A 15000-nucleotide genomic window follows, 5' to 3' on the forward strand; every position below is an offset into this window, starting at 1 on the left:
TGAAGAAAGGCTCCAATTGCTGGTGGCGCTTTCGATATGCAGTAATTGTGACATCTTCTTCTAGAAGATTCCATTGTTGGAGTCTTGATCCTAGCAATTCTGCCTTGTTCTTTGATAAGTCCAAATCACGAATCAGGTCATTTAGTTCTTCCTGTGTTATTCTGTGTGGGGTTGATGATGCACCACAGTGAAAATCTGGATCACTGCATGCAGATGGACCAGGAGAAGAACAGGTCGACTCACCTTTGTCTTCGTCAGATGAATCAAGAGAATATTCTGCTGGAGGTTCTGGAATAGGAAGTCCCTCACCATGTGGAACTGGTCTCAATGCAGACGGAATGTTTGGGTAGACTATTCTCGACTTCTTTCGCTTCGTTATTCCGCCGGAAAGAGGAGGAACCAAGCAGAAGTAACAGTCATTTAGGTGGTTGCTTGGCTCTCTCCACACCATTGGGACTGCAAACGGCATTGATGACCTTTTGCAATTCAACCACTGTGAAAGCTGTGTTGTACATGTAGCACAGCATATATGCGGAGCCCAAGGCTTGTCTTGGTCACCAACCTTGCATCCGAAGTAAAGATGATATGCCTTCTTCACTTGAGAATTGATACTTTTCTTCTGGTTGGCAAATGTCACTTCCCCACAAATATAGCAAAAATTGTCCGCGGTATTAACACACTTTCGAGGCATTACTGTTCTTTATTGTACGTAAATGGATAAAATAATAAGTTTTATGTAACAGTAGCTTGAACTGTCTCGCACAACGTCTAAAATATTTTAAATGCTGAACCTATCTGATTGGGCTTTATATAGTACACTGCTTGCGTCAGCTTCAGCAGCCGCCTGGCATTAGTATAATAGGCCTACACATGTATAGTACACTGCTGACGTCAACTTACTTCAGCAGCCGCATGGCATTAGTATTGCATTGCATCAGAAAATGATGCAATCAACTGTGGATGATGTGAGCATGATGGTATTATGCAATGTTACATCATTATTCCAGATGTTGCTGCAGTCCTACTGGAGAAATTTACACAGTGAAACATAGAAAATGAGGTATATGAATATCTTCAAAACGAGAGCCAATACAAATTTTTCACGGTTATATTCGTGTTCGGCACACCAAAATACTACAGATTAGGGCCTTTTCAAGTCAGTAATGATTTCACTGTTGACCAGTGTATTCATTGATCTTCATCATGTAACTCGCCTGCAAGCAACCATACGTGCGGACATATAGCACAGATTTGCTATTGTAGGTTTAACGCCAATATTTGGCTCACGGCGGAGTAAGAACCGGAAAACTACTGGGAAGAACCACCGATCAACGGGAAGCTACTGGAAGGCTTTCTTACATAACCCCGTTGCCAAACCGAGAATCAAACCACGCGGACAGAGGTGACACGTACGTGTTCTACAAAGTTAAATGCCTTACATACGGCTACCGGGGGGATCTCATGTAAAATAGGTGGGATGTATATTAAAATAAAAATAAAAATGAGTCCTTAAATAACTCGTGCCTGTAATGCAAAGCCAGTATATATATATATATATATATATATATATATATATATATATATATATATATATATATATATATATATATATATATATATATGTGTGTGTGTGTGTGTGTGTGTGATGAAATCACTCAAACGCAGTTAATCTGGCTTTTCACGGGCCGTCGATAATGGGATTTTTCTTTCTTTTAATGAATAAAACATTAATACAACTCAGTACATTATAAGGGAATCGCATCACATCGCTATGCACTCTGAACAGGCTACACGCCATGTCCTAATTATTTTGTCTAAATATTGGCCGTCTCGCACTATTTAAAGATAGTTCTGATTATGCTGTTTTCAACATATCTACTAGTCCGATAAATCAACCACCCAGCTCTGTGTTGATACTGATGGAGGATATGTGGGTATGATGTTGCTTGTTTATTAAAATGTGCAATTTTTCTGCATGCAAATCTTTTCGGAACAAACCTGCGTACCTCTTCGTTACGGATCACTGCCATCTCACCTCTGTCTGCGGCGGTTCGAGTCTAAGATTCAGCCAATGTGGGTATGTGAGAAAGCTTGCCAGTAGCTTCTCGTGGGTCGGTGGTTCTTTCCGGGGTTTTCTCTGGTTCTTCCTCCACCATTAATACTGGCCGCCATGTATAGCCTATCATGTGCTGCAAAATGGCGTTAAACCCCACAACAACAACAACAACAACAACAAACCTGCGTACACTTTACACGCATACCGGTAATTGGTAACTGCCATATATAGTCCTATTATATAAGCCCTCGAGCCTGATATTTGTTTTAGGCGTCGAGGTATTACTGACTAAATAAGGCGCTCTGTAGCGTGTTCCGATGATGATAACATCGGAACGGTAAGTAAGACTTTCAGGAATATCTCGCACACTTGGCAGCCCATATCGGCGCTTTTCTAGAAATAGGTTATAATGTTTTAATCCAACTCTACCTACGGTGATGTCTTTTTCTTAATAAATTCAAATTCCCACACAAGCAAATGGACATGTTTTCAAATTCTGTTGGCCTACAATTCAGGAGGCTGGAACGCAATGGAAGCCGGGAACACCGAAACCGGTTAACGATTTCGTAGTTTTCATTGGGTTAGAATTTTTAAAGAAATGCGTGTTTGTGTGCAATTTTGGATTTTTAGCGTAGCTTTAACAATGTTTCAGTCATATCGCTGCAATGTATGCAATGTGGCAGTTTATACTGATATCTAGAACCGGGACATCATGCTGCAGACATGTTATACTCAGTCACTTTATCCTGACCAGTCATAACACAAACATTTTAATGCTGAGCGCCTTGCGAGGCAGCTGTAAGTACCATTTTTATAAGTCTTTGGTATGACTCGGCCGAGGTTCGAACCCGCGACCTCTCGCATCTGAGAAGGATGCTATAACCATCAGGCCACCGGAGCGGTCTGAGCAGAGGTGAGATGACTGTGATCAGTAAAAACGAGCGCTTCAGATCACTCGACCACCAGGGGTCCCTGTATAAAATGGCAGCAGTCGATAAAATTGTATGCAAAAATTCATCTCTTCTTCTTCTTCTTCTTCTTCTTCTTATTATTATTATTATTATTAGTAGTAGTAGTAGTAGTAGTAGTAGTTGTAGTGTGTGATTTGGACTTTTTAACGTAGCTTTAACAATTTTTCAATCATATCGCTACAGTGTGGCAGTTTATAGTGATGTCTAGCACTGGGGCATCATGCCGCAGACATGTAGCACGATGTCCCACCCAGTCACATTATCCGGACACCAGGCCGACCAGTCCTAACACTAACCTCTTAATGCTGAGCGCCAAGCGAGGCAGCTGTAAGTACCATTTTTGTAAGTCTTTGGAGTAGTAGTAGTAGTGGTAGTAGTAATAGTAGTATCACATGTGGTGGCAATTGTTCATTTCAGTTTAGTGTTTGAATAAGTGCCATTCAAAAGAGTCAGGTTTATGAATAGATATGTACTCAAATAGACCACATCAATTCCAAAATTTAGCTTGCACAATTTTCCTTTCTCTAATTTTTGGCCAGAATGAAGAAATCAATAACAAACAATAACAATGGTCCAAACCAAGCTGTTTGCAGCACAATCGAACGGCACATGCGGCAGCGTCATAATATAAGTGGCAGACCCCATCATTCTAACCAGGACATTTTTTCTTCCTTTTACCTCAGGATAATTAACTTTCATTAAACTAATTAAAATAATTAATTATTATCTGGACAAATTAGAACAAAAATATTATTTGTTTAACCTACTTTTAGGACGGGAATTTCTTGAACAAAATCCCATGCTCTCCTCCCCGAATATTAAATGGTCGTACTGCTTGCTCCCAGTAATAAGTGAACCTCGATGGACTGTAGTACTTGATTATACTATACGTTAGTTCCAACTTTACTTTGACAGGTTATTTTATATAGTATTGATGAGAATGACGGCTGAAAATCTAATATAATTAAGGATGACAGTGATTGTTATTTTGGTTATAGCTAAATATGTTTGTCCCTTGAATCACCCCACGAACCACATCCGAAGGTAATGGACCGATGTTTTCATTACATCCAAAGAAATAATTCACGAAAAATATATAATATCCGGATGGTACGTTAATTATTATAACCAGATGCCTGTTTTAAATATGTTCATTTCGCTACTTTTTAGACAGGAGTTTTATAGTTTTCTTGAAAACTAATTATACTTCCGAAAAACTCATTAACTATAAGGTTCATTAACTCATCATGGTACTTCCCATAGTCGGGATGCTAATTACAAAAAAATAAGTTTAACTTTGGAGAAACATTTCACCTAGAATGATATATTAATCAAGATACTTTCTATGTTTGTTTTGCGTTTTTGTATCAAATGCATTTCATGTTAGCCACCAATATTATAAAATCGCATTAACGCTCGTGTGTGTGTGTGTGTGTGTGCTTTACCGGACCAGCAATTAGTTTATCAATATCAATGTAAATCAGTGTTTTTCAAAAGCGAATTAGGGGCCGTCCATTTAGTACGTACGCATGGAGGGGGAGGGGGTTAACCCAAATGCATACATTTGCGTATGGGGGGGGGGGTCTACTGATAATGTACGTACGCATAGGAAACGGGGGTGTGTGTGGTGAAACCGCGATACTAATTTGTCTAATACGTAACCTGTTCGACTGGTTCAGTCGGCGTTTGAATTTTAGCGGACACTAGACAAACTTGTTAAAGTTATGCAGCTTATTTCTTTGATGCAGCCAGACATTTAACGTCGGTGGACTATCTGTTTTATTAAACATGTTAATACTATTAATCCTTAATCGTTTCTGCGTGGATTAAATATAGGCCATTCTATAGAATGGGGGGGGGGGGGTTTGCGTCAAGCGTACCTACGCAGGTGGCAGGGTGGGTGGGTTAAAAAGTTCGCATGTGTACAGGGAAGGGAAGCCGTCAAGCTTTGCCAGATTTTTGCGTACGTACTAAATGGATGGCCCCTTACTGTGTTTCGACCCTACAATTTTGTCTTCAAGGCTGTTTTCTGTGCAGAACTCTGATCTGCTGGTCCGGTTCATAATATACATACGTTATATGTCACTGGGTTACATTAATAGATTAACATCGGAAATGTATCTGATATTATACATAAGACAACCAATATAATAATAAATCTACACCTAAATCCAACGAAGAATGTTTCCAAAGGAAGAAGGAAAATCAAATCTGTACTTTGTACATGAAAAAGTATTTATAACTGAGTAGGAAAAACATGATACTGCACTCATTTCAGCAGATATGTATACCTTATTGGTCTGATCCACTTCTTACCTTGGGCATAGAGTATCTACAGAGCCTTTGACCTCAAACTGGTTTTCTAGCTCGGGACATGGTTTTCCGGATCCCATCGGAATCTGAATGACACTTCGCGTCCGGGTCATATACCCGGGTCTTTTGTTGCCAAGGTGATCGATGCAGCTGCCATTGATCGGTTTCCATGCCGACCATTCGGATACGATGCAGTCTTGTGGAATGATGCAAGTTTGGATTGTGGCAAGAATGTGAGCGTCTAAAATGCTGATAGAATCTGTACAATACCTGAAGAACAGGAAGAAAGAATGAAAGAAAAAAGAAAATGATTATTCATCTTTTTTAGATTTCAGTCTTGTCTCCATGCATTTGGGCATTGAATAATTGCTGTCAGTTTGATAATATTGTTAATAGTTTCCAAATCCATATGTTTGAAGGATCGATATCATGTATGTATTTTCACCGAGTATGTTTGGACACGAGATACGATTTAATGTCAATCAAATACAAAAGTTTCTTCAAATATAATCTCTGCGAGAAAATAGGTTTCGATCAAAAGCAGTTTTTTATATAAAAAAATTTACAAACAAAACCCATAAAATAACCGACTGTACTTACGTTTGCCGCAAACACAGTCAAACAAAAGCAACGCTTTAATTTAACTGAAGACTACGTATTTATGTCGTATTTATGTCATCATAAATATTAATTTTATTTGACAGATCAGTTATAGTACTTTAATTTTCCTTAATTCCCGAGTAAATACATTCACGCGTCAGTGCAGTAATCGGATAAGAATTTCATGAGATAAATATGTAGAACTAGATATAATGGATCAGATTTTCTTAAATAGGGGATTTACCATACGGTTTGGAAATGAATGTGCAGAAATTATAACCAAACAGCGCTCCGGTAAACTGAACATCGATGGACAGATTAAATGATAAATCACGAATGAATTTTTGACAGTTCACCAAGAACAAAAAATGAAGACTGTAAAATATATTCGACTTCGACGCTAAAAGCTAGGAACTGATGTACTTTACACCAAAATGTTGCCCCCAAAAGCGATATTTTTGGCCTGAAATCAAAGTTCCTTATTCTGGAATATCAAAGTTATGATAAAATCGTACCATAAAACCAATCTCAAAGCAAGGCTTAGCATGTGAAGCTCCAGCACATAGTATAATAGTTTTATTTCACAATATATAAATACACAAATTTCATAACTAAGGAAGAAAAAAAAAAAAGGAAATTTGCATTTTAATTTCATCACGGTGTGAATTCGTCTATTTTCTAAATGTTTTGTCGTACTTGATATAGATATTTTAAGAGGCCCTGCCCTCTTGACAAAATAATCATTGACTAGTTATTAATTTCGGAGTTTGCATCGACAATGCAATCCACGAAAATTGACTCCCCACGAAAACTACTAAATGCAGCGTATTTAAAAGGGAATTACGCACCATTAGTTTCTAATATACTGGAAATAGAAATGTTTCATAAATGTAAAGCAGGAAAGTCGAGTCACAGACTCGTTTATAATTATACACCTTTAAATTTCCATCACCTCTAGCATGTCAGCTTATTGTTATAAAAACCATACGAATACTGTCGATTTTAAGTCACAGTTACCTATTTTAAGTACCAAACAGTTTACATGAAACATTTAAATGGTAAAGAACAAGTATTTTTGTCCCTTCTTTGTTATTTTCGCCCCGTTACATCAATTACACACCATATCTTTCGAAATTCAAAGCGCGCGATTGGTTTTCAGATAAGATGAAAACATTCTGGACTATGGTGTTATGGATTTATTCATCCGTCTATTACATTGGTCTTTGTACATAAGGACATTGTAATCATCTATTTTATTAATAAATTAATCCGTTGAGATTCGTATCGCTTTTGCATAACTGTGAACTCAGCAGTTCCCATACTTTAAATAAGTTATGTCCCCCCCCCCCAACGTAATTTGTGTTCTTATATGAAGTTTGCAATAATTTTGCAGGAATAAGATTTTCAATAGCTTTGTGTGTTTGGTTTACTGATCCAAGTTGTTCATCTATAAATATTTGGAAAGCTTCTTTCATCTAAAACTAGATCAATCTGCACGTGCAGCATTAAGAAAGACGCGCTGAATAAATACAAAACAGTGAGAGACCAAAGACAAGACAAATGGGCCAATATACAAGATTGTATTCAAAAACTGACGTGGATACATTAAAAACAGGTGATAATTGCATTCGATACATGAATAACTTTACACGGAGACTGGAAATGACGTTTCTTTCCACTGTTATTCCGTATACTGCAATGTTTGAGTTTGTTTCAAATGTGTTCAAGTGAAACAGACATTTCGAAACTTTTTTCTTTCTTAATATTCCCCGAACATCCAGCGGACTACCTTACATTTTGTTCTACTTGTTTTGTTGCCTCAATAAAAGTTTCAAGAAGGTAAACTTTGGATTATACAATTTTGGGGATAAGCAGAATTTTACAAAAATATGTTAAATGGAGAATAGGAAAAATGGATAGCCTAAAGAAAGGCAATATAAGCAGACAAGATGCATTTATATATAGTGATAATTCTGTCGATATAGTTAGAGTAAAAAAAAACCTACTGATTATTATATATAAGAAAGAAAAGAGAAAGAGGTATAGACCAGAGATTAAGAAACAGAAATGCTGAGTGTAAGAACATATATAATAGACATACATATAAATCTAATTAAATCAGTTTATGATAATATGTACAAAGTATAATAGAAAAAGATCATTCGAGATTGTGGATACATCAACTGATATTCATAAATGTATCTTAGCAATTTCAACCCACATGCTTTCTGAGCACCATTCAATTTTATTAGAAGCGACTTGGCTGAATCAACTTCAACGACTTCTGTTTGCTTTTCAAATCATTTCTGTATTTAAGAACGTTTTTTTTTTTTTTTCAAACTTACAGGAAAATATGCAACGGTAAGTCCATCCACCTATTTCAACTTATTAAAAACGCAGTAATAACAATTTCATATACGTAATCTCTAATGCAAAATGTGCTTGATACTTAGAAATGATACTTTACAAAGTTGAAGCTCGTTTCTATATATAATAAACAAGAGCGTTATACACGAATAGTTACTTTATAAATTGCCCATAGAAAAAAACAATTTGGTTTGCGTGTCGAAATCGCTTTGCTTTATCAAATTGATTCCATTACAGATAGGATTAATATATTATTATTGCTGAGTTCCAGCACGTAACTTACGTCCTATTATTTGACCACCTGTTTCAATGACGAGTAAATAACACTTCACTGACCGGACTATACGATCGAATTTGCTTCAGTAAGCGAAGGAACAGCTCTCTTGAATCACCTGTAAACTTATTTAGAATTTTCTCGCACAATCCGTTTCCAGACCAGAAGCGGCGAATCAACAACTTTGGTCGTCTGAAGTTAGATTTTGCGAGACTAACAATATATAAAATTATATTTCCTTCTAGATTGATTTTCACTTAGATGTTGAAACATCACGGATAGTCACTATTTGCATGATGCTGTGAAACATTACATACGACCAATAATGGTCTGCAATAGCTAACGAACATGAAACTAGAATAAACGCTTACAGTGAGTTTGCTAGTTATTTAAGGCGTAACATCATATGTCGGAATCGGAACATACTCGAGCTTTTTCAGCCAAACACCGGAGAAAACACTTCATAAACCTTGAAGAAAAATTCTTGTCTTATTCAAAGGCGATAGTGGCGATAGTTTATAGTGATCGAATATGCAACATTAGCCGCCATTGTATCTATCGTGTTTACAACACGAGGTTATGTGAACATCTTACACTATCGTAGTTTTCAATGCGCGGGACTCGACCGTGAAGACATTTTAATCACCTTAACATTCCCAAATTTCTTTTGTTTTCCAAGCACAAACTCACTAGAGAAACTTCATGTTTTACTGAACTTGTGCAAATAACTTCATAATAATGCCTTTGATATGCTTTCATTGTGCCCTGCATCCTTTAGCGGTTGCCCGAGTTTTCCGCCGTTTGCGGGCTATTTACGTGCTTTTTAGTCTGTATCACTACATCGATGTATTTCCTAGTCTCGTTCAACCATAGTCTAGCTTGGCTCCGTGGTAGCTTTCTATAATAGGGTCTTGAAAAATACCAAGTTTTTCTGGTAACGTCCGAACAAGTCTTTCCGAAAGAAACAAATCGGAATAGCGATTGTACTACCTGATATAAGATGATATCTTACGAAATTAGGATGATAATATGACGTTTTATACATGGCCATTTTCATACGCCGATTGCGCCACACCTCCCACATCGGCAGTGGTTTTAAATAAATCCTTTAAAGTTAACAATATTATTTGGGTGTGAGAGATTGCAGAAAATGTGTAAAAAAATTGAAGGTACGGAGATAAGTCTTTAAAGGTTCAGTATTACCTAAGCGCTTGCTATCGATAATATCAATCCATTAAAGATTTTACTAGATCCAAGTATGGCTAAGATTCCAGACAGCCAGATGTGGTTGAACGAGGCTAATTATTTCGAGGGTGCAATTTTGTAGAAAATTCAAAAGATGTTCCAATTGTACATGTTGACCTCCAATTCGCTTATCGGCAGATGTTCTGCTTCCCTGATGTAAAGTAAACAGCTTCCTCTGAAAATGTACATGCATATTTAAAACGCAATTTGCCGGGTTTAATTTTAGCCAAGCTTTTCTCAATACATGTGTCATCAAGTAGCTTACCTTAAGTTAACAGAAGGTCCATAACTATGGAGACAATCGATGGTCCGCCTTTGATACCCAGTGAGTGGATGAACCTTCTTGATCTTCTGGTCGTCGAATGCGATACATTTCTCAAATGGACCAATCTTATACGTGTAAGAATCTGAACAATTTAAGCATGGAGACATCTCAGAAAAAGGAGGGCATTCAGCGCCCTCATTCGCAGGGGGGACAATTATGGTGCGAAGTTTGGTACTATTGACCCTAATACAATTATCACATTGGCTCCAGGGAGTAAATTTGCTGACCACGCAGTCCTGAGGACATTTCAGTTCACACACTTGCTCAGTGACTGGTTTGCTCTCGAAGAATGAGCAGGCCATGTCATCCTCTGGTAGACCTGTTTCTTTCCAGACACAAGTTACATTTCTATATTGAACACCACCCTTTCGGGAGCATATTTCATAAGAAGAATTTAGCTTACATTCACTCCACAAATAAGCAACCCATCGTAATTTGTTACGATGCTCATCACAAACTTTAAAACAGCTTCTGGTGATTGCTGGTTTAGCATTTTGCGGACAGTATTCCTCCGCGACGGTTGTGAAGCTGTCTTTTTCTCCGCACCATACAGAACGGTTCTGGATTCCACCGCGTCCACACACATTATTTCTGCATTCCCGCTGCCACAAACCTGCGAGAAAAAAAGAGCTATTTTTTAAAATAAAATGTCTTCGTCAAATAACATACTAAAATTAAACTGAGTTAAAATCACCATGGTAATTTGTATTTAACATCTCTTTGTTGAGGCATATTTAAAACTGGTCTTTTTTCATTCATACTGATTCGAAGTTTCCAGTTTGAAATCAAGATTCACTATTTAAATATTTCTTTACAAATTTTCGAGGTTTATTAAAGTCAAGCATTACGAATGTAAAGGTTGTAGTTGGATACGAATTGACGGTACTATTATACCAGTACGTATCAAAATATAACATTAGAAATGCATGTCTTCAGGTATTTCGCTTACTCGCATACCAACCTATTTCATATTCTACTGGTTGATGATATTTTTCCTTTCTTCAAGTATAACATTAAAGATCAATGGCCACCTATATTGTACAAACGTGTGATATTATTATAGACATAAAAAACGCATTTGTTATGTATGCACACAATAAAAATGTTTAATTAGACTTAAAAATCCGCTTTATCAAACGAAAAAATTATTCGACAATCTCCGTAAACAATCGGTAGTTTCCGCGTACTAAAAACGGATCTGGCGTACATTTATTCCTTCTATTCAACCTAGCCATTAAAGTGTTTAATTTCCCCACATAAACGTCAATGTGATACATCTTACGATCATGCTTTGCACATCAAATCAGAAGAAAAAAAAAAAGTGGATTGAAACTGTGGGATCGAATAGGGCGAGGGATGGGAAAGTTGTAACATTTATGCCGGATTATATATATATATATATATATATATATATATATATATATATATATATATATATATATATATATATATATATGACAAAATGTTTTTAATTTTTTTATTGGTGGTAAAATGGAATATATTTTAGGAAAAATTGAACAAATTTATACAAACTAAACTATCTTGATATTCTTTAAAAGAAATTAAACATACTTCGTCCCGTACACACACACACACACACACACACACACATATATATATATATATATATATATATATATATATATATATATATATATATATATATATATATATATATATATATATATGAGAGAAAACACAAACAGACATAACCTGCTTCTTCTAATTAAAATATTTATATACATTTTGTTTGTTAAAAAATATATTCATCTGCACAACGACATTCTCAATTTAAGTCATCCGGTCAAATTATCAATAATTTATAAAACAATAATACTTAACAGATAATATTTTACAGAATACGTATACATTTTTCTGAGAGTAGCGTGCATGAGATATTATAACAAATATATTTGACTTTAATCTTCAGGTTATAACAGTGCTGCATATAATACACACTCGATTACACATGGGGGTGTGTGTGTGTGTGTGTGTGTGTGTGTGAGAGAGAGAGAGAGAGAGAGAGAGAGAGAGAGAGAGAGAGAGAGAGAGTGAGAGAGAGAAAGAGCGAATAATGCTGAGCATTCTGTCAGTGTTTAGTTGCTGCAGTATGAAGCTCTTACTAGTTAATGTTATTGTTTGTTTTTATTTTTCAAGTTGATGTCTTAGTGTACGCTCGCGTAAACTGAAAACTTGTCATTACTAGTCAATATCGTCAATCATATTTGCTCCATTATTCCATACAACTAAGAAAGGAAATAACTGTGTTGAATTTGTCCCCCCCCCCCCACCGGCACGGTACAGTAAAATAGGTAAACAAACACTTATTTGAAAACAAAAAAAATGAAAGAAACTAACCGTGCATTTTTATCATTTATTGCTTATTTTTTCATCACGCGAAATTTATTAAAGAAAAAATATATCCATGAACTCCGTATATGTAGTGTGTCTCGCTTATGTCAGATAACAAAATTGCAAAAGAGACGAGAATATCACCCAACTGCTTGAAGGCACCTGCCATTCACGCATGATAAGTTATACGGTGTAAAATGTCCAAGATCGTATTTGTATCCAGGTTAAATAAACGACGGTATCTCGCAAATAAAAATCATTATTTGAAAATACACTCACTGTGAGTGCAAATGATAATCTTTTTGCTAGTATGGGTTACAAAGGTATTATTAGAAGATGTTACTGGTGTGTATACTATGCCCGTTTGTATCAATTATGATTACATATGGCAAACACATAGAAGCCCGGGTGATGAATAAACCCATCTGGCAGCGAGCAATAAACTCCTTGCTTAAACTTACCGACAGGATATCAAATACAAAGCAAGCCAGCCACGGAAACTGACCTTGGATTCTTTTAAGCGTGCAGATATTATTTTTATGAAGTCGGCCGACATAAGGAAGCCAACTCTGGTTCCTTTGGATTCTTTTAAGTATGCCATTTTTTATATGTTTTTAATTACAAAGGTCGGCCGACAATGGGAAGGCAGCATTGATTCCTTTTTACCAATATTAACGGGAAGATATACGGCTGAAGAGTAAATTAGTTTTCAATAGTTTCATTATCGCTCCAGTGGCCTAGTGGTTAGAGCGTCTGCCTCGGATGCGGGAGGTCGTAGGTTCGACACCTGACCGAGTCATACCAAAGACTTACAAAACTGGTACTAACAGCTGCCTTGTTTGGCGCTCAGCATTAAGAGGTTAGTGTTAGGACTGTTCGGCCTGGTGTCAGGATAATGTGACTGAGTGAGACGTCATACTACATGTCTACGGCATGATGCCCCAGTGCTAGACATGACTATAAACTGTCACAATGCAGACATCGTAGCGATATGACTAAAAAATTGTTAAAGCTACGTTAAAAATCTAAATCACACACACACACACACACACACACACACACACACACACACACACACACAGAGTAGTTTCATCTAAATGTTCCCTGTCCATAGTTTATAGTGTTTTATTTTTCGACAACAATGCTTCGTCTTCTGGGGATAAATGTACGTCATTTCCGGTTGGCGTACTCTATAGGTGGGAAATCGTAGCTAAGGGGAAATAACAGCGTTGCATACTTCTATTTCCAGTAATTAAATTATTTTTTCTTTACACTTGATAATGTTTTTAATTTTTTGTGTTATTTTTTAATCATCTAATGCAAATCTGATGTAAACATAAAAATGTTGGAGTATGGCCGGTGACCTTTAAGCTTTCGTCTATGTATATTTGTTAATACAATTCAAGCATCATTTTCACAGTGTAAATAAAATGCTTTCAACCTGTTGCTGGATACTTTGTTTTGGCTTATCTTTAGCAGAGATCTCTTGTCAAGATAAGAAGGAAAAACTGCATATAATAAATAATTATTAAACAGACATAAAAGTGGCTTTAAAGTCATGGGCAAAAATATTTACTAAAGGTTTACATCATTGTCTGATAGTAGTATACAGCAACGTAATGTACATATGCCCAAGAAATATATGTTCTTTCTGAATATGTACCACAGGGAGTTAAACTTCTCTGTGTTATTGAGAAATAAAAAATGCTTCCTTTAACTTTCCATCGAAACAAGTTTAAATGTGCTTAGGGACCTTTAAATGCCGTCTAAATGACAGTGTTGCTTAATGAAACAGGAATGTGTTAATGGACTTTGGATGCCCCTTAACAGACATCTAAGTTTAGCTGAATGGATATGCAGAAAGACGGACTTACAGACGTAGAACAAGTGTTAGAATCTGACCCCGTACATGGAGAGTATAAAATGTGGGCTTCTAAAACAGATGGCTGCTAAATACAGGTTTATTGATTTCAAAATTATTTCGAAAAGACCTTGATTATGTGGTTCGTTATAACAGGTGGTTGCTTGATCTTCGTGAACATTAAGACAAGTTTGACTGTTTTTCTTTTTTATATCTTTCCAAAATTTTAGAGGCTGTTGGGTAATGTTGAGTTTTACCATTTTCTTTTATGGTACATGGCTGTTTAGGACTCGTGGTTTTGTTTGATGGAAGTGACCCTTAGCATGGGTTTGACTGTATATGTATATATGTGCATTTTTGTAAAAATGTTCCCGACTGTTTGGTATTTTCTCTCCAAACCCTAAGTGATTTTCATAATTTCGAAAAGATGATGAAAGTTGAATGTTTAGGTAGCAAAAATGAAACAACAAAAAATTAAACGAAAGAAAACTCAAAATGTTATATTAGCAAAAATTTTATGTCTTATACCGACATCTAAAAGTGAACACGGACAGGCTTCACCATTTCTTTTGAACTAAGACTCTACTTTCTTTGGGAACATCATTTGGTCTGTTCTAAAAATGATTTCTAATAAAG

At 36.3% G+C, this 15000-nt stretch overlaps 2 protein-coding genes across 4 annotated transcripts in view; one reads left to right on the plus strand and one right to left on the minus strand.

The window, feature by feature from the left end:
* The window catches only part of LOC149791943 (neurexin-4-like), a 68810-nt gene extending 64854 nt beyond the window's left edge, over positions 1–3956 (plus strand). The window contains exon 17 of the mRNA XM_089969500.1: positions 3943–3956. Within this exon, the coding sequence (XP_089825626.1) occupies positions 3943–3956 (14 nt within the window). The remainder of the gene's footprint in view (positions 1–3942) is intronic.
* Positions 3957–5324: 1368 nt separating this feature from the next.
* LOC149791944 (thrombospondin type-1 domain-containing protein 7A-like) overlaps positions 5325–15000 on the minus strand; it is a 172171-nt gene continuing 162495 nt past the window's right edge. For all 3 annotated transcript variants that reach the window (XM_089969297.1, XM_089969298.1, XM_089969299.1), the window contains exons 3-4: positions 10092–10764; positions 5325–5610 (exon numbers count right to left, since the gene is read on the minus strand). In XM_089969297.1, the coding sequence (XP_089825423.1) occupies positions 5340–5610; positions 10092–10764 (944 nt within the window). In that variant the 3' untranslated portion in view covers positions 5325–5339. The remainder of the gene's footprint in view (positions 5611–10091; positions 10765–15000) is intronic.

The sequence above is a fragment of the Sinohyriopsis cumingii genome, chromosome 9 (assembly GCF_028554795.1).
Source record: "Sinohyriopsis cumingii isolate HCF-2022 chromosome 9, ASM2855479v2, whole genome shotgun sequence".
NCBI lineage: Eukaryota > Metazoa > Mollusca > Bivalvia > Unionida > Unionidae > Sinohyriopsis > Sinohyriopsis cumingii.